Consider the following 19,540-nt stretch of genomic DNA (forward strand, 5'->3'; position numbering starts at 1 on the left):
ATTCTATCAATCTCCAATAGTTATTTATTTTAAATTTAAAATTATATTTGAAAATACAGAGAGGAATTAACTTCAAATTTGTGGACTAGAGGAAAAGGAAATCGCTTTAGTGTGTCTTGTGGCCTCAGTTTCCCCAGGCAAAAATACAGGGTCTGAACTAGATGTTCTCTATAGTACTTCTCCACCCTGGAACCATAATATATGTTTGCACCTGCCATTGAATGGAATCGGAATAGATTATGACAACCTCTGTAGTACACACAACCTTTAAATTAAAAAAATCATTTAGACTTCAGCCATTAAACCACACTAAATTAAACTAACTTCAAACTCTGCTGAAAGGAACTGTAAGTGAATACCTTTGTTGATAGATGAAAACTGGCTGGCATGCACAGTCATTAGCAGTGGGTGATAGTTTTTTTGGATGTAACGTGGAAAGAACAGAGAGCTGTTTTGGAATGCCTTTGAAGTTTTTTCTTCCAGTTCTAAATATCTGAGATTCTTTACATTTTTCAAAGCAGAATGCTGTATAATTTTTCCTGGGTCTTAAAAAGTCACATATGCTTTATGGTCATGGATTTTCAGGGTACTTATAAATCAGACTTCAATAAGAAAAACTCATAAGTTGAAAAGAGTAATTCGAAGGTAACTCTAAATTCCATGTCTTTAAAGGCTGCTTTTAATATGAAAAGTAAAAACAATCTAAGTGATAAGATTGAGCAAATCACATGGTTTAAAATTTTTTATGTGAAACATATGCTCCAACATGGTTCAAATGGTTTAAAATAAGAAAGGAAGGAAGAAAATCAAAAGTTATTGAGCATACCCTATGTGCCAAGCATGAGTGTCAGGAGCTTGTAGTGTTAGGAAAGCCAAAGATTTGCATAATTAGAAGAGTCAGTGACTTCATAATGTAGTGCTAAAATGCTAAAATGCAGCTTCTGGTCATATGGAGTGCCTGGGATCTGTGGAAACAGCAGTGACATTCAGGGACATGGAATAAGGGCTTCCAAGGAGATAAAGCCAGGGCTCCAAGAAAAGCTTGTGTTCTAGCCCCATAATGTAAAAAAGTCGTTCAATGTCAATGCTCATCAGCAAACATCCTTCTAACAGAATATGGACAGAGCTATGAAGCACAAATTTGTTTAAAGAGTTTAGACAAAGTTCAAAGGGTGATAGTTGATATTCAGTCATTCATTCATTCATCCATCCATTCATTAAGTTATTATCTACAATGCACAAAAGCCTAGGACAGCAGATGTCATGGCCATAAGGAATTACAATACATAGTAGAAAGTGAGTCATGTCATAAGAAAGTATAGGTCAGGTTTGTGGTTTTTCAGAGAGAGTAGGGGCCACCAGGGAAAACATCATTGAACAGATAGCCTTTGAGCTGGACCTCACAGGGTAGGCTTGGGTGCCTCATAGAATGGCTCCTTTAGTATCCAAGACTGCATAAGTTATGATCCTTACTGGGAAGTGTAAGGACTCTTTGGTGGTGATCTCCAGCATGTATCTCCTTTTCCTGATATATACTCCCATCAGCAAAGAGGAATCTTTATGAACTGAACTGATGGTAGGGAGGATTGGTGAAAGGTATTGGAATTTGGTTGTAATGGGAAGAAGTTGGGGGGGGTGGTCAGGGTACATCTGATGTCTATAAAGACCCCAGCTGATTCTGATATGGTCTCTTTAGATGGCCATATCTCTTTCACATCATAGATGACAAGAGATATTAGGACATCAAAACTAAGTGCAATATTATCTAGTAATATTTGGTAACTGAGAACTGCTAAAATTAATGAGGGAGAGGTACCTTGTAATAAAGCATGGTATGTGAAATATGAACAGAGTATGCATGTATATGTATCATAGGGGTGGAAAGACTTTCCTTCTACCTTCCTAGTTTTGATAGCTGGTTATATAAAATCAACTAACAACAGGTAGATTAACAGGAGAAAAGGTATGTAAATTTATTAATTTTTAATATTACTTTCAGGAGGGCATAACAAGAGAAAAAGCTAAAACTCAAAACAGCATTGAGAGTTGAGAGCTTATATACCATCTTCATAGGGACACACACACACACATACACACGCATATGAAAATTATGCTTCATTCAGCATTTAGGAACTGTGATATAAAGAAAAAATCTTCAAGGTAAACATTTTTCCCATGGTTGTCCTTCTGAACCTAATCAAATTGTAATTCTACACTTTTATGTACAGATTAAGATGAAAAACAAAACATTATGTGCATTTACCATGTATATATATTATCTCATTTTAAAAACACAAAACTCCCATGAGGTGGTCACAACTATTATTCCTTCTTTGCAGATGAGGAAATTGAAACTTAAATTTAAAAAATAACTTTCCAAAGATCATACACCTTGTTAGAGAAGGGGCTGGGATTCTAAGCAAAGTAGGTCTTTTTGGAGATTTGATGCTCTTTATATCAAAGAAGTTATCATTTAAATGTGCGTAAGAGTATTTATGCAAGTATTTAATCATTTGAATTTAACATGTCACATGTGTGATGTAGGTCAGTTAATAAGCAAACAGCAAAGCCAATGAATTTGTTACTTATATCCTTCTCCTTCCATTTCTATGTACAAAGCAATTTATCCATCAAATAATTACTCTTTGCTTCGCAGTAAATGGACATTGGTTGTCAGTTCTTAAATCTGACCTTTCAGAGAATTATTGGTCTCAGATGAGGTATATTGTCGTAACAACTCCTGACCAAAACAGGAGACTGTACTTAATTTAACAAATATTTAGTGTCAATAATATTTCTTTCCACCCTCTGACCTGATTTTATTTGTAGTAAACAGCCTGCCTTTATGTGATTAGTGACTAAGATAAATTTATCTTTGTCCTATGTTAACTGAAACTAGTGAGAGTATTCATGTCACTGGTATGCTGTACTAACAGAGTGGAGTGGTCCACCATCTCTTCCAGGCAGGAGGTTTGGTACCTGTACAAGTTTTTTATCTAGTAAGCATTTTAAGATACCATAAAATATTCCTGAGAAACCATTGCTAACCATTTTACTTTTTATTTAATTTATTCTAACTATTAAATTTAAAATATTAATATAATAATAAAAGCTGAGATGATGTCAACATGATGCCATGACTACCATTTAAACTGAAATGAATTGAAAAACATACTTGTACTTTTATCTTGCATATTAGCCATTTTAAATAGTGATAAATATTGAATATTCATGTCCCAGCATGCTGTCATTTCTATCATAACTAATTGCCTAATAAGGTTTGATGAAATTTTGTTTTGATGGTAAAGACCTTTGACCATATCAAACATTTAAAAATACTAAGTCATGATTGAGGGTTAAAGAAAATACTCTTAAGAGGCATGAGTGATTTTATGCCAACACACTAATCTTTAAAACAGCCCAAGTATTTTTGAGCTGCAATAATGGAAAAAACAACAATACTGGGCAGGAATGAAACAGGAAATGTTTAAATTGTTATTGCCTTAAGCAGAAACTTATGTAAGTAATGGTATTAAAAGTTATACAATATTTTGTCCCTTAATATTGCCTGAATGATTGAAATATATTCTTGTGCTATAGACCTTCCTGTTTGTATAGCTTTCACATTGAAGCTAATTTGATTTTTATTGGCAGAAGATATTTTCCTTTAAACTCCCAGATCAGCTCCCTAAAACAATATTTATAGGTTTCAACTCTCCTGAACAGAATCACCAACATTCATGGACCCTAGAAAAAATAATCTTGTTTAGAAGCAAAACAGTGTCATTTGATTCTATGTCAGATGGGAAATGGAATGTTTATTTTGAGGAGATAACTCAAGGTATAAACTACTTACTCTAAATAATTTGTTTTACTGTTGTTTTTATACCGATAAAAAGCTGACTTTAGGCCATTCTATCAACCCTGTTGAGGTCTTAATATTTATATTTAGAAGGAAGTTCCTTTATATTTCCTCACTGTCTTTTGCAAATATTTATATTTCTATATCTTCAGTAAATGGTCTTAAGAAGTTGAACTCCATTGCTTTTTGTCTGCATTAGCCTTAAATGCTGAGAAAAATACAGTCATTCACTTTTCAGTATACATAAGCTCATTTAGTTGCACTGAATGCTCACACATCACATTATACATTTCCAAACACAATTATAGTATGGCCTAACATAGTCTAAAATTCCATTTTCCACAGCCAGTAAAAACAATTTTTTGGACCAGGTCCAAAGTATGCCAAGTTTAACTTGTGTATTACAGGACTGTTTTAGCATACTAAACCCCAAAGGGTTAGCTATCTTTTCCACTCTTTTTTCCTTGTTCTTGTAAAGGAGATAAGAGTACTAAATTAAGTACTGAAGCCAATCTCTAGGAAAATTATAATTATATAATTATATATGCATGCATGTATGTGTGAATAGATGATAGATAGATAGGTAGATAGATAAATTTCTTTTAGTAGAGGGTGGTATATAGAAGCCAAGCTCTGGGTGCTAGGTATGCCTATTTCTACTGAACTGTCACTGCTTGCAAGCCTGTCAGTGGACAGAACAAGGAAATAGATAGATTTCTCTCCAAACTCAAAATTCGCAGATAGCATTTTGCAACAGTATGGTATAGACATGCATTTAGTCATTGCCAACCTATTTTATGCAAGGCAGTGTTAAAGAGATGTATGGAATAAAAATATGTTATTTCCTCAACATCAAATAAGACAGGAAAGTTAATGATGGACCAAAAGTAGTAAAAAAGATATTGCAATTATGCTGTAGATTTCTTAGAAGTGGAAGTAAGGATGCTCAACAGGCAGAGAAGGGACATCTATATCAGAGTTGGTTCTCAGGGAAGGCTTCCAGAAGCAAGGGATATACACACTGAGGGTTGAACAGTAAGTGGGAAATGGCTGGGAGAAGAAGTGAAGGAAGTATATTCTAGGCAGAAGAACTTAGAAACTGTAAATTTCTAGAGAGAGAACATAATGATCTATGTGAACTGAAAGTAATTCAATATGGTTGAAGCCCAGAATGTATGTCTATGTAGTGTGTAGTGGGTGGGGAGATTTTGAGACATGTAGCTAGAATATATATGTTATATATGAAACATATAATATCATATAATGTATCATTTTATATAATATGATATTAAAGGGTTTAAACATCTTGAGGGTGTCTGGGAGTCATTGAAAGATTTTAAGCAAATAGGAATTCTACCTTTAAAGAGTTTTATTTAGTCCATTGTCAGAGATAGTATGCATGTAAATAATTATTATCTAAGACAGAAGCTTTTATATATCCCAGGAAAGTTAGAGAAACAATGGAATGTAAGGTAAGAGTTGGAAAATTATTTCTACTTGAAGAGCTAAGGGAAATCTCTGTGAAGGGAGAACATTTTGGTTGGGCTTACAACTCAGGCAGGGTTGTAGACTACTCATTTATTACAGATCATTTTGTCTTTAAAAAAATAATTGTGAATATAAATAATACACAGGTGTCATTCTCCTAAAGTTAACCTTGCTTCTGAAAAATGATGTCATGTTTTGATCTGGCAAATTTTATTGTAAAATTTATTGTAAGATACAAAATGTAAAGATAATGCTGAATTATAAATTACAATGAAAAGTCAATTGTACATTGATTTTTCAATGTCTAAGATTTCAAAACAAAGTTAAAAACTAAAGTTGTAACAATCTTTAAAAAAAGTTTTATTTTAATATGATTTTAAAGTTAAAGAAAAATTGCAGGAATAGTGCAAGGAACTCCAGGAACAATTGTTTATATTTTGCTCCATTTATCATTCGTTCTCCCTCTCTCTCTCTCTCTCTCTCTCTCTCTCTCTATATATATATATATATATATATGTATATATGTAAAATTCTTATTTTATTCAATGGGTAACAATAGATTATAATCATTATTTAATTTGGTGCTCAAATTGTCCCATATTTGATCAATGTAGCCTCTTTAAGCTGTTTCCTATATTTCTTTGATATGTCCCCTTTATTCTTTGAATGTTTCCTTTTAAGTTTATCTTATACTTTCCCTCCCCAGCCCTAGCTTCAGCCTATTTTATAAGGAATTCTGATTTCTTTTAGTAGTGAGTGGTATATAGAAAACAAAATTTGGGTGCTTGGTGTTATCATTGCTAATGGTGTCTCATTGCTTCTCAGCCTTCTCAATGGACATAGCTAGACTTATATATATTATATTCATTATCTATAGTTCATGCCAGTACCTCCAACTTCTGTGCAACACCAGAGGATATATTCTAGTCTTCTCCTTTCTCATATGTGGAGTTCCCTTCTCTAATCATGAGAAAACTGGCTCTTGATATCCTTAATAATCCTTTGCTCAAGTCAATAGAACTTTTTATTTTTGATAAAAGATGAAAAAATTGATATAGAAGAATACATTTTTATAAAAGAATAACATGCATGTGTAGTGAAAAAAAAATTTGTGGGAAGGGGAAAAAACTGAAGGAGGGCTGGTATTACCCAGTGTTTAAGCATACTAAAAGCTACATTAACTAAACCAGTATGATATTGGAACACAAAAATCAACAGAACAGAAGATAGACTGGGCCAAATAAACATGAAAATTGAATATTTGATAAAAGTGACATTTTAAACTAAAGGAAAAAATAAACAATATTTTTAAGAAATAGTATTGGGATAATAGGTAATTTGGGTAATCTGGAAAAATCAAACCGTATCATACTGAGAATATGCCTTAAATTTTAGATACTGTTAATTCATTTCCCAAAAGAACCCTATTTTTATCTGAATTATTTTTTAAATGATGCAGAAAATATGTCAAGAATTTATTTTTCTTTTGCATGAATAAAGAAACATAGGCATTTATTAGAATTGAATGGGAATATATAATGCCTGCATATAATTAGGAAGAATAGATAGTTGACTATGTGGTAAAATTTAAAAGGCACCTATAACTAAATAGCTTTTAACCAACCTACCATAATTACTTAACTTTAGAGTTCTTGATAATCATGTCCTGGAATTTAATTGCAAGTATTTATCATCTGCTAATACATTAGCAGATTTTCTTTCTTTGTCAGGTCATCTGGCTCACAGTGTCATTTTAAGCAATGAAACACAAAATAGTTAAGTTTTTACAGAAATCAGTATGAGAAGAAAATACACAGAATGTTGACTCTAGATGACTGATGTAGTTCAAGAGATGAACATAGAGAAATCAAAATGTAAGTGCTGGGATCCTAGAAGTGAACCCTGAGAGAAAGTTGAAGAGACATAAGAGACAGACTCTGACTACTTAAATAATATGCCTAGGGCCAGCAGAATGTCACTCTTTCTATGTATAAGATAACCACAAAAAAAGGTTATCCAAGTGAATGCCAAGCTGAAGAAGACATAGAGCAAATTTGTCTCGATCTTTTCTTGGATTCGTATCTCTATTGAGTTCCCACACATGTCTTCCCCAAAGAAGACATTCCTTGGAAATTTTAAATCAAGGCATTAAAATAGGGAAGGAAAAAAACCCCAAAATAATTCCTTGAAGTGTTGTCATGTAGAAAGATGGTCATATTTCTTCTTTCTGTGACCCCAAAATTTTGTACAGTTAGCCCATATCTTCCTTTTCTAGTTATTTCCATAGGCAGCATTAATTGAAGTGAGTTTGGTGTACCTAATCAGAAAAATTACCTAACCTCCATGGTTTACTGGTTTCAGAACTTTTGTCTTACTGAACATGTGATTGTTCCAGCACAGAAATTGCTTTCATTAAGACCATCAGTGGCTTCCATATTGATAACTTTAAAAGAAGCATTTCTGTTCTCTTTTTACTTTTTAAAGTTTTAATTTGTTCTCTTTTTAATTGCTGTGCACATTTGGCACAAGTGACACCTTTCTCTTACTTGACATTCCCTCCAATTTTGTTGTAGGGAAAACTTTCCCTCCAACTCTCCGGTCTCTCTGACATCTTCACTGATAACGCTTCCCTCTCTATCCTTTCAATTGCCAGGATTTTGTTCTTGGGTCTTCACTCCTCTAACCTACATGTTCTCTCTGAGCTATACCATCCACATTCATAGTTTTATATTTATGTTGCAATACCTCCACCTTCCACACACACATTTTATCTCTATAACTGATTTCTTCCCTCTCTCCCTGTAATTTAAACACCTAATTGCCCATGAAACATCTCCATTCGGGCTATCCTTTGGTGTTGCAAACTCACTATGCCCCATCAGTGAACTTTTTAATTTTTTTAATTTTTTATACAGCAGGTTCTTATTAGTTATCTATTTTATACATATTAGTGCATATATGTCAATCCCAATCTCCTAATTCATCCCACCACCACCACCCCCAGCCCCATCAATGAACTTTTGATCATACTTATTTTTCTTTTTATTTCATTATTATTCTTCTTACTATCTGATTCTTCCCAGTTGGTGGTGGTACCATCCACCCAGATAATAAACCAGAAATGAAAGTATTGTCTTAAAATCCTTTTCTTTCTCATTCAATATACCAAATTATTCACTAAGCCCTATGCTTTATACCTTATAGTATCTCGAATAGGCTTTCTTTTCCAGTTAATGCCTTTGCCTTACTTCAGGTCAGTATCATCTCTCACCAAGAATAATTACTCTAACAGACTTTTTACTGATATCTCTACACCCAGACTTGTTCTTCTCAAAAATGTCTTCCACGTGTTTATCAGTGAAGTCTTCCAAAACTGTAAAGCCAAAGATGCCATTTTCCTGACTGTAGCCCACCAGTGACTACCCATTGCTTGTTGAATATAGTCTAAGCTCCCCATTTGGCACATATGATTTGTCATCTGTCTGATTTTCCAGCTTTACTTCCTGCCACTCTCCCACACACTTTTACCCTCAGTCATAGGAAGATACCTGTCAGTTCCTTAAAACTATGGTATTTCATGCTTCTATGTTGTTTTTCACCTTCCTTTGCCTGGACTTTCTCCATTTCATCTTCCTAGTAAACAATTCTCCCCTGCTGAACTTCTACTTCCTGGCTAAACCTTGCTAAAACATAATAAATTCCTCTATGAGTCTTTATTTCTCTCCCTTCTGAGTTTCTTTTGTCCTTTTTATTTATTTTATGAATCCATGTATTGAATTGGATTGAAATTACTTTTAAAAGTGGATTATTTTTTTCCTTTTAAACTTGAGCTCCCCGAGGAAAGCGCCTGTGTTTTAAAAATCATTGTTGTCCTAACCCCTGGTACATCTTTTGTCACACTGGCCAGTGAAATTAAGCCATGTTATTTTTAAAGGTAATGTATAAAAGGCAAAAATTTACCTAAAACCAAAATTCACTTTTCAATGTGCATAAACAACGTGCTACATTGGAGACTAAATACTCCTTTTCCATACTCCCAACACAGCCTGTTTTCTCTTCGTAGTTGGAAGAGATTGTTGTTTCTTTGACTGTATACCAGGTGAAGAAGTTAGTATAAAAAAAAGTCCCTATCTTGAAATACAAGTAGCATGCAACAAATGAAATTCTCATATTATGAGAGATTCTTGGGGATGGAGATCAAGGAAACAGCAGATTTACTTCTTCCAGCTCAGGGGCACTTGTGAGTAAGCCCTTTCTGAGATGAAAAGCAAGAGGAATTCTGGAGAGGTTGGGAAGGTGAAAAACTTGACAGTGAAGGTTCCTTCAGATTCCAGGAGTCTATGATTCTATTTATAACAAATAACTCACTCTCTCAAGGCCAAAAATGGACATCCATGAGCTCCTATACTGAAACAATGTATACATTTAAAACAACAGCAGTGTTCTGTATTTGTTGAACAACTGAGGAAAGTGAGTTCACAATCTCCACAATTTTAAGAAGGTTAGAACCAATTAATAATGATACTTGGAGCTCATCATTGGAAAAGGGAATTGTTAATGAAACAGGAGAAAAAGAAGAGGGAGAAGATAAAAATGCAAAATGACTGTGAGAAACAGAGAAAGGGAATCAAAGTGAATCATATTAGATGGCCCTAATCATTGGAGGCACTAGTGTTTAAATGCACGGGCAATGGAGGAAAGCAGTCCTGGGCTCAAATCTTTGCTTGGCCAGTCCCAGTTGTGCAATATTAACTATATCTAAAATAAGGATTCTAACTCCTGTGCCAAGTTGTTGTCAGGAGACTTCAATGTAATAGGGTCTGTAGAGTATTCAGAAGTGCCTGGCTCATAGTATGTGCTTAGTGAATGCAACAGTTGTCAATATTATCCTTGTAGTGGAATATAGTGGGTGGGTAACCACATAGGTAACTCTGAACTTTACAAGTCTATGAATGGGACCCATCCAGGTTTTTTGGTGAAGGTTAAGTATCTAATAATGTGATTTTGAAAGAGGGTAGGGAATTCTAATTAATGAATTAATTTTTTAATGATTTGGGTTGCTGGTGAGCATAATTTTAAAAAGGGGATTGCATTATAGACATACACCTCAGCATTGCAGAGCTATTCTGTATATTGAGGATAGAACCACAACTTCATTTATATATTCAATCTGACTTGTTTTTTTCTTAGAGTTTGTCAATGATATTTTGACCAAAAGTTTTATTTATCCACTCTTATTCAGTAAGGATTATACAGCAAACAAATAGTAAAACTTAAAATTTAAGACCTCCATATTTAATCTTCTGCTTTTTTTGGTTCACTTACCCATGCATGTGTAACGCTTACATTGTGAGAATGACCCAAATCAAACTAATATGTCTCTGAAATCAAGCCTGAATTCTTGCTAGGGTTGTACCTAATTCAAATGATCAGAGTATTATATTTTCCAAGATGTGATAGTAAACCAAGATGCCTTTTTCTTGCAGATCTGAAATTCATCTGAAACAATTAATAGCAGAGGGAAGTCTGCTATTAAAACATATTCTAGTGTGATTATGGGGAGGCAATGTTAGTAAGAATAAAGATATCAGCATCAGATAGAACTGGATTCAAATCCTATTACTATAACATACAAGACATGCAGCCTTTGGCAGCTTATATAATTTTTCTCAATTCTAGTTTCCTTCAGTGTTCCTTGAAAGTAAGAAAATCTACTTTCTAGGTGTGTTATGTAGAATTAACTGAAATAGTGCATATAAGGTATTCTGTCTAACATAGAGTAAATGACTGATAAGCACATATCAACTCCCTTGCTCCCATACTTTCCATTGGGCCAGGTGGAGAAAAGAATAGATGAGGGAAGACTGTCATTTTCTAGGACTATAGAGCAGGATTAAAGTTAATAATGTTTAAAAAAGATACAGAATTTCTAAGATAGACTTGGTTTCCAATATTTTGTCAGGTATTGGGCCTTGTGTTAGATGATGCAGTAGAAAATGTGTTTGGTGCTGGGCTTGGGAAAATGTTCAATGACCAGCTTAAATCCACTATGGATTTAAATTTAGAGTTTAATTAAATGAATGTACAAATAAATTATGGTAACTATAATATGTCATGGAACAATTGATAGGAATGATGTATTGATCTGAAAAATAAGATCATACTTCCAGAGATGAGATTGATGACTCATTACGGAAGCTAAGTTAATGATTTAGTGATGAATTTCAGATCTGCAGAGAAACTGAACCAGTCTCAGCGTGCAACTACCTTTGGACAACTTTCACTGACTGAAGAATTGCAGATAAGAACATTTTTGGCATGTTTCGAGAGTAATGGAATCCTTTGAATCAAATGCTTTTAAACCGTGATATCACATTGATTATTTTCCTAATTGCAACCCCTCATCTTATGTGATGGTGCAGCCTCCGTGATTCTGCAGGCTAATGTGATGGGAACCACTCCACACTGCTTCAGTAACAATGTGCCCTCCAAATCATGTGTTGTTGCCTGGTGCTTAGGGCTGATATAACATTGCTTGCCTTTCCTCTTAGCCTGTTCGCTGAATATCTATTCATCCTTCAAGGCCCTGTCCAACCATCTCTTTCTTAGTCCTCTGACTCAAAGGGGATTTTACATTAAGGAGGATTTATTATTGATTGATTGATTGATTGATTGATTGATTGCTGTGTTGGGTCCTCGTCTCTGTGCGAGGGCTTTCTCTAGTTGCGGCAAGCGGGGGCCATTCTTCATCGCGGTGCGCGGGTCTCTCATTATCGCGGCCTCTCTTGTTGCGGAGCACAGGCTCCAGATGTGCAGGCTCAGTAGTTGTGGCTCACGGGCCTAGCTGCTCTACGGCATGCGGGATCTTCCCAGACCAGGGCTCGAACCCGTGTCACCTGCATTAGCAGGCAGACTCCCAACCACTGCGCCACCAGGGAAGCCCGGAGGTCTCTTTTTTTGTATGTTTATTTAACTACTCACTATGCAAAAGCCACTTCCTTTTATAGTAGATTTAATGTTCCTTGATACACATTGAGCGGTGGGTTGGTGTTTGGTTATGAGAATAGTTTTTAAATGATTCTCTTTGTTGTTGATGTTTTCACAGAATGTCACACTCATTCAAAGGAAGTTGTTTGACTGCCAGCACTAAAGGCTGTCAGAACTTGTGGGAGTGCTAAGTGGAACCAATCAAATTCTAACTGACCTGTTTCTACACTTCAATGACAAAGAGGAATTCCTCCTACTTTGTGAAGTGGAAAGGCTCAGCTCTCATACCTGGCTGAAGAGTTAGCCAATTTGGGAGACAGATTTTCCTTGCCACTTGAAGCTATAAACCTGGTCTTCCTTATTAATTAATTTTAGAAAATAATTCTGATGTAATTTTTATTGAATAAATAGACAATAAACTTTAAGTCTGACACACAAACAAGAAAATCTAGTTTAAATCCATTAACTAGGTAGAATGTACTTTTTGCCCCAAGGCAGAAAACATTTTTAGTCAAATTGAGAACCATTTCCAAAGTGATTTTTAGATGCCTTGTCAATTTTAATATCCCCATTGTATTTATTCTCAGATAAGTAGAGTTCCTGATTTGAAGAAGTGTAATGACAAATATTTTAAGATGAAACACATACGTAATTATTAGAAAATGTTTTGAAGCATTGCAAGAGATCAGTGAGAGTCTATTTTTAGGTTATTACAGACAACACATGAGGGAAAACACATTTTTGGGATAACTTGACTAGATTTATTCTTATTTAAGGTAGTCAGGAACAGTTAGATATTCTGATCTTTCCCTTAGTTTATTGCATCCTGCAGAATGGATGTATTCATTCACTGAACAGATGGATGTGTACACAAATAATTGCACAAATTACGATATTGCTATGAGGGAAACAGAGTGCTGAAGGTACACAAAATTCAAATGGGCTTGTCAGAGGAGTCACCTCTGTGAGGAGGGGAAACGGCAGCTGCATATGAGCAATGGGCAGAAGGAAGATCATTTTAGGCAGAGGGAGTGGTACATGGAGAAGAGGCAGGAAAGAGTGCCAGTGTCGATGGAACAAAATGCCAGTGTGGCTAGTGTGGAATGAGCCAAAGGGTCAGGGTTTTGAGATGGAAGTACAGGTAGATGAGGGCCAGATAGGGCGGAAGGTTAATACTGTGGTATAGCTACTCACTATGTACCCACAGAAATGAATGAATAAAAAAGCTTCATAACATGATGAGAACAATGTGCTTTTCTCTCTTCCATTTTGATGAATATGATCTTTCCTTTTTGCAGTCAGCCAGGCATCCATCTTCTTCATGCAGTGTGGGGAGTGGGGTTAATGTTATCGAAGTGAAAGACAAATAAGAAGCCCAGCTTTGAATACCTAAATGGAAATTTTGAGCCCTCAATAAGACAATAGTGCTGAAAGCCAGGCTTTGTTCGCACCAAAAAGGGTTTCCTAAATTCCTGTGATCCAGGCTCATAGACTTGAACGCTGAGTTTATTATAAACCATGGACAAAAGACACTCAAGAGATAAAGTAAGGGATTTTCTGCCATATGAGATGGGGAAAGCATACCTCTTCTGCCCTGGTAAAGGATAGAAATGGGAACCCTGAAAGAAGGCAATTTATGCAAATGGTCAGACAAAGTGTTTTGACCTCTTACCTCTGAGCTGAAATCCCAGGGTGTGGAGCATGTTTCGTTAAAAGTGAAAGCTTACAGCACAGTTTTCCAGTGACTTAGTGAGTAGACTACAGCAGAATAAAAATGGTGGTATGGTATGGTCAATCCCAAGACTTCCTCAGTGCTTGTGTGGGATTGAGGGCTCAGAAAGTTCTGCTTGACCAGTGGGGAATTCAGAAGTCAGCTGAGATGGGCCAGTGTATCTGCCATGCTCCTGCCATGCTCACAGCAAGGGGTCAGGAGGTCCCACAAAGAAGTCAAGTGTTAACAGCCTTGGCAAAGATCCAGATGAAGGATGTATAGAGGAAGGAAAAAATTTCCCTTTATGCTTTTTAGGTTCTTCTGGCTGGTCTAAGAATTAAATTGACATGAGACAGATTAACAGGTTAAAATCAAATTTAACTACATACGTAATGGGACCGCATAAGAAAAATGAGACTCAAGGAGAAGTTAGGCAATTATATAAGATGGCTTATATGCCATCTGCGAGAAGGAGAAGGAGTAGAGTTTGGGACTTCAAAGGGGAGGAAGGCAATTCACATGGAGATGGAAAAATAAATGTTTGGTATATAAATGTTTGCTATGCTATGCAGAGACAATGGGACACAGAATGGACTTTGGTCTCCAGGTCCAGGAGTTCTCCCTACCACAGCTAGCCCATATTCTTCATAGATATCTATGGTGATAATGCTCTTCCTGGATCAGGCCCTTTATCTAAATTTTTTTGGGCAGTTAAGGAGGTAAAAAAGAAAGACTTCCTAAGTTATCTGTTTCTTAAAAATAATCAGCCTAAAATAATCCTCATGCCAAAGAGACACATTTTGGCTTGGCAAACTTGGTTTCCCTACAGATGTGACTAAGACTTAGAGAGTCTTGCAGCTCCAGTAAAGACTGAGATTGGGCTCAATTAGAAGGAGATGATCATAGTTCCCAAACTGAGCCAACTGAACAAACAAGCCAGGGATTTCAGCAATAGATGTCAGCAGGGAGCCAAGTGACCAGACAGATAAGGGACACGTTGCAGATTCCATAGAGCACAAAGGAGAGCAGGAACCTGCTGGTTTGGGTCTGAGGCTACCTTTTTCCTGCCACTACAAGGTCATAGAAGCCCACCTGTCTATAAACTCAGATACCTCCTTGAAGAAAAACTGTGGGTTGGAGGAAATACATAAAACTGAACATTTACCAGATATGACTAAGATTTTAGAAAAAGAATATACAAGAGTATGATGAGGTAGCATTAATTAGCACTTTGTGTTAATTCATTCAATAAATAACCATTGAGTGTGTCTTATTTATCATGCACAGGGAATACAACAGACATTAACCCTTGTCCTCCTGGAGCTTACATTCTAGTGAGAGTAGTTCCCAGTTGAAGCTATAGAAAAAAAGAAAACAGAAAACACATAATTAGAAAAAAGAAAACACCTAATTAGAAAAATAAAGATGGGACAATTTATTTTCACATTCAATAGTAGTGTGTTATATATCTTTAATTCCACAACAATGGGGATGAAAAGTATTCTGGTGGTATGCATGACCTTGCTGTGATTAAGAAGAGCTAAAAATTATTACAGAGTTTATTCCTGCTTGGACACTAACTTTAAATAACTTGACATCTTAACATGCAGTCAGTCATAGAGTCACAAAAATATGGGGCTGGAAAGGATCTTAGAGGTCATCCAGCCTGACATCTTAGTTTGACTGGTAAGGAAACAGATGTGCAAAGAACTGAAGATACAATCACTGCTAGAGTTGGGATTTAAATATATGTTCCTTGACATTAGTCCAGGGCTCTTTATAATGGAACAGAGCTTCCATTCAGATCTTAGTAGAACATATTCATTGATTATTTCACCTTGATATCAATAGGCCCTTTCTTGGGCAGGCTCTTATGAGTATGGGGAACACAATGGGCCATGCAATGATGTTCAAGTAGGGTAGAGGATTAGTAGAAGTATAGACACTCATTAGAGGGGCTAGTTTCTTCTGTTTCTCTTTAGCATGTGAATGATAGCCCAGAAAAGGCCCAAGCAACCTCAGAGGCAGAGTGTCCACCAAGGTGACAACCTACTCAGTAGGGGTAAAAGCGAGGGCTCAGGAATGAGGCATCTGGGTTCAAATCCCAGCTCTACCACCTGTCAACTAGCTTCATAATCAGTTGGGAACCTTGTAGCAGGAAGGTTTTTTAAATAAAAAAATGGATCAAGTGCTGTCTCTAACAGTGCTGAGTTTTTGTTGTTGTTTGGTTTGGTTTGAGTTCTGGCACATTTTTAGGTGAGGTTCACGGTGTGAACAGGCAAAGGAGTTTTCTGTGGGAGGTAATGCCTGTAGGCAGAATGAACTGTCCGGTCTCCTCTTGGGGAGGAGCTCAGGGCCGTGGGAACAGAGGAGCTAGGGGGCCTCGAGGAAGGTTCGGAAGATGGAGGAGACGAGATCTTGCCGGTGGTGTTGATGATGCCTTCGCTGTCTGAGCTGGACTCAGAGTCGCTGCCCCCGCAGTAGGCGCCCAAGCCTGGGAGGATGCAGATACAGACGGCAGCGAGCAGTGGATGGAGGTGCCACTCAGGGATGTGCTTCCAAGAGACCCGCAGGATGGGGCTTCTTGATTCTTGTCATCTGGGTCAGGGGCCGATGACAGTCTTTTCACACTGTTGTCCCTCTCTGAGCTCTTATGCTTCACAGCTCCTGCCAATAGCTTTGCCTGGGAGAATTTGTTCTTGGTGCCTGTACGTGTGTGTAGGGGGTAGGAGTGAAAGGGTTAGGCTAAGTCATACTGAAAAAGAGTTCACCATAATAGGAAAAATACAAAAATCGTTTCTAATCCCCACCCCCAGAAAAAAACTATTCAAAATAAATTATCTTTAGTATATTTTAATAGGAGATTTAGCCTGTTTATTTTTATGATAAATTTTAGTATTTTGCACAGTACAGTTGTTAATTTAAAGACTATATTTTTGCAATTTAAGCCACAATAGTGAGGTTCTTTCATCTTATTGAATACTACATTAAATTTGAATAAGTTAGCAAAGCAAACTTTTCTCTCAAATATTAAGTTTAAATGCTGTTAGAGAAAAAGTTAATGAAAACATTTAAGAAATACATATTTTTCTTTGTGCCAAGTGACTAACTTACAGTTATCTTCTTATGGCTCCTTAAGTTCTAAGATTGGATTTAAAAATAAATATAGTGCATGATATAAGTGGGAATCTAAGTTTTCTACCTTAACTTCAGAGCAAAAAGAATATAAACCTAATGCAAGCAATGATGTTATTTTATGGATTTTCTGTAATTAGTTTAACAACGTTCAGATTCTGCAGTTGATAATCAAGCCTTTGAGCCTCAAGTAAGATTGTATACTTGCTTGTCATTTGAACTGTACCTTGGTTAGATGTTTATTAGAATTCCTGTTGAGTTCCTTCCATCATGTTAATGAAGAAGTCATCTCAGTTTTCTAAAATCAAAGTAGACAAAACGAAAGTTAATAATAGAACTAGGACTAGAACCCACTTATTTTATTTTTAGTTCAATGCATTCTCAGACTGATTCCATTTCCTAGTGTGGATTAGAACTGCTCAATATGATCAATGATTTATTTTTAATTCTCTTCTTCTTTGTCTCTCCTCTGGGAGGAAAAAAAAAAAAAGGTGTTCTTGCTCCTGTGGACATATTTAGAGGGTGCTAAGAGCTACAGATTGTCACCATATAGATCATATCCCCCTCTGTGACATTTGATCCTTATTTGTATGGATTATTCAACTAAAGCATGTGTGTTTCTCAGTTTTTTCACCTTTTATTACATGTATATTTTAAAAACATTTTAATCATGCTTTGAGATGGTTTATTTTATTACATAACATACCTCTGGCCTGGAATCTCATGACATTATCGATTGAGTAGAAATTTTTTTAGTGATTTAGATATAGGAATGTCTCCAAAATAAGTTATATTAAAATATGGGGATTCGCCTTATCTGTATCTTGAACAAAAGTCCCTGCAGTGTGAGTCTAAGTCTTCCAAGTAAAACAATTTTTAATGTCATTTATTTTCAGCTGTTCACAACTTCTTATATCTACTTTTCTTTCTTTTTATTTTCATAAATTAAAATTTGATTGTATAATATAAAAACCTTATGTTCCCAGGGAGTTTTGGGGGGCTTAAAAAATTGTGTTTCTATGTGTGTGTGTATTTCCATATCTTTTTTGCAGTGTCCCCTCTTAGTTGGAAAACTACACTTGGGTACAGATATCTGGGTACAATGTCTCTGATGGAATTAAGAAATTTTTGTTTTTCTAACTTTTGTAGCTCCGGCTAGCTTCACAGGGGTTTCTATCAGTTGAAATGGCATCTTCGACTTCAGCCAAGTGTAGGTTATTAGGTTATGCGTGCCAAAAATGTTGAGTCGTCTCCACACTTCATCCAGCGAGAATAAAAGCAAGATTGTAAAATAATTATAATCTCTTGAATCCAAGCCAGCTATGCAGCCTGAGTCCATCTTTCTTCATTAATTTGTATACAGTTCTTATTTTAACAGAACAAACTTTCAGAGGGTACTCACATGGGACTGCTGAACCAGCTGTACAACTTTTATTTTGAAGAAAAAAGTTGAGCCTCAGAACGGGCTGTTTTAAAGACAGGGAGGGACTTAGCTTTTCCGAGCTTGACCAGCATGTGGAAGGAGTGCTCTCATGGCTGCAATAACCTAGGGAGCTCCTACCTGGGTGCCACGGGGGTAGGAAGGTTTCTGTTTGTTTTGTTCTGTTTCTGAGGGTCCTGTGCACTTCTCTTGTCCATGTCAACGTGACTCGGTGTTTTTGCACACCCTGCTCCGTGGGGGAGTGCCCCAACGTGCCTGTCTTATGTGGCCTCTATGGACACACTGCTCAGCTGGCAGAGAGCAGGGAAGTTTTCTCGAGCACCCAAAAAGAGAAAGAGAAAACTACTTTTTCCTTCTGGGCTCCTTGCAGCACAATAGATCAGGATAAGCTTCCACATTCTCTCCCTGGATTTCTGGAGTGGTTTCCAGGAACAAGTTAAACTTTCACCTTTAAATGGATGACCATGTCACAATCAGGAGGAAACATCTCCAAAGACCCATCTTTAGGTAAGTCATGCTACATCCTAGGTGGCTCCAGGGCTATCAGGAAAAGTATTTTCTCTTTTTCATACTTAACTTGGGAATTCTGGCACTAAGCTACAGCAAAGCAATAAAGAGTGTGCCTAAAGTTTAACTTCATGCATACTGAAGGAGTCCTTTTATTTTCTATTTTCTGAAACCCTATGCCCAAGCTTTTATTAATTCTTCAAAATGTATTTTAGAAATGCATTGCATTAGCTTTTTATGCACATGAATGACATAGCACTGGAAAAACTTCTGAAACATTATGCAATCCCTCCCTGTTTCTAGTGGTTGCATAGCCCTGTAAGTGGGAAATGTTGTGCTTGGTTCTTTCAACTGATTTCGCTCAGAAGTAGTATTTCAGTGCTGTGAATGCTACACTTTTTTGAAGTAA

At 36.3% G+C, this 19,540-nt stretch overlaps 1 protein-coding gene and 1 long non-coding RNA gene across 7 annotated transcripts in view; one reads left to right on the forward strand and one right to left on the reverse strand.

The window, feature by feature from the left end:
* Nucleotides 1–19,540, reverse strand: part of LOC309631332 — a 639,135-nt gene that overhangs the window by 215,708 nt on the left and 403,887 nt on the right. The window lies entirely within an intron of this gene.
* The window catches only part of PDE1A (phosphodiesterase 1A), a 359,806-nt gene that overhangs the window by 70,363 nt on the left and 269,903 nt on the right, over nt 1–19,540 (forward strand). The window contains exon 1 of one of the 6 annotated variants that reach the window (XM_082397536.1): nt 11,492–19,131. The exons of the other annotated variants lie outside the window; for them this stretch is intronic. Coding sequence (XP_082253662.1) covers nt 19,079–19,131 — 53 coding nt within the window. The 5' untranslated portion in view covers nt 11,492–19,078. Of the gene's footprint in view, nt 1–11,491; nt 19,132–19,540 lie in introns of those variants that run through there. 6 annotated transcript variants of the gene reach the window in all.

Source organism: Balaenoptera borealis (genome assembly GCF_965194805.1).
Source record: "Balaenoptera borealis genome assembly, chromosome: 6".
In the NCBI taxonomy this organism is placed as follows: domain Eukaryota; kingdom Metazoa; phylum Chordata; class Mammalia; order Artiodactyla; family Balaenopteridae; genus Balaenoptera; species Balaenoptera borealis.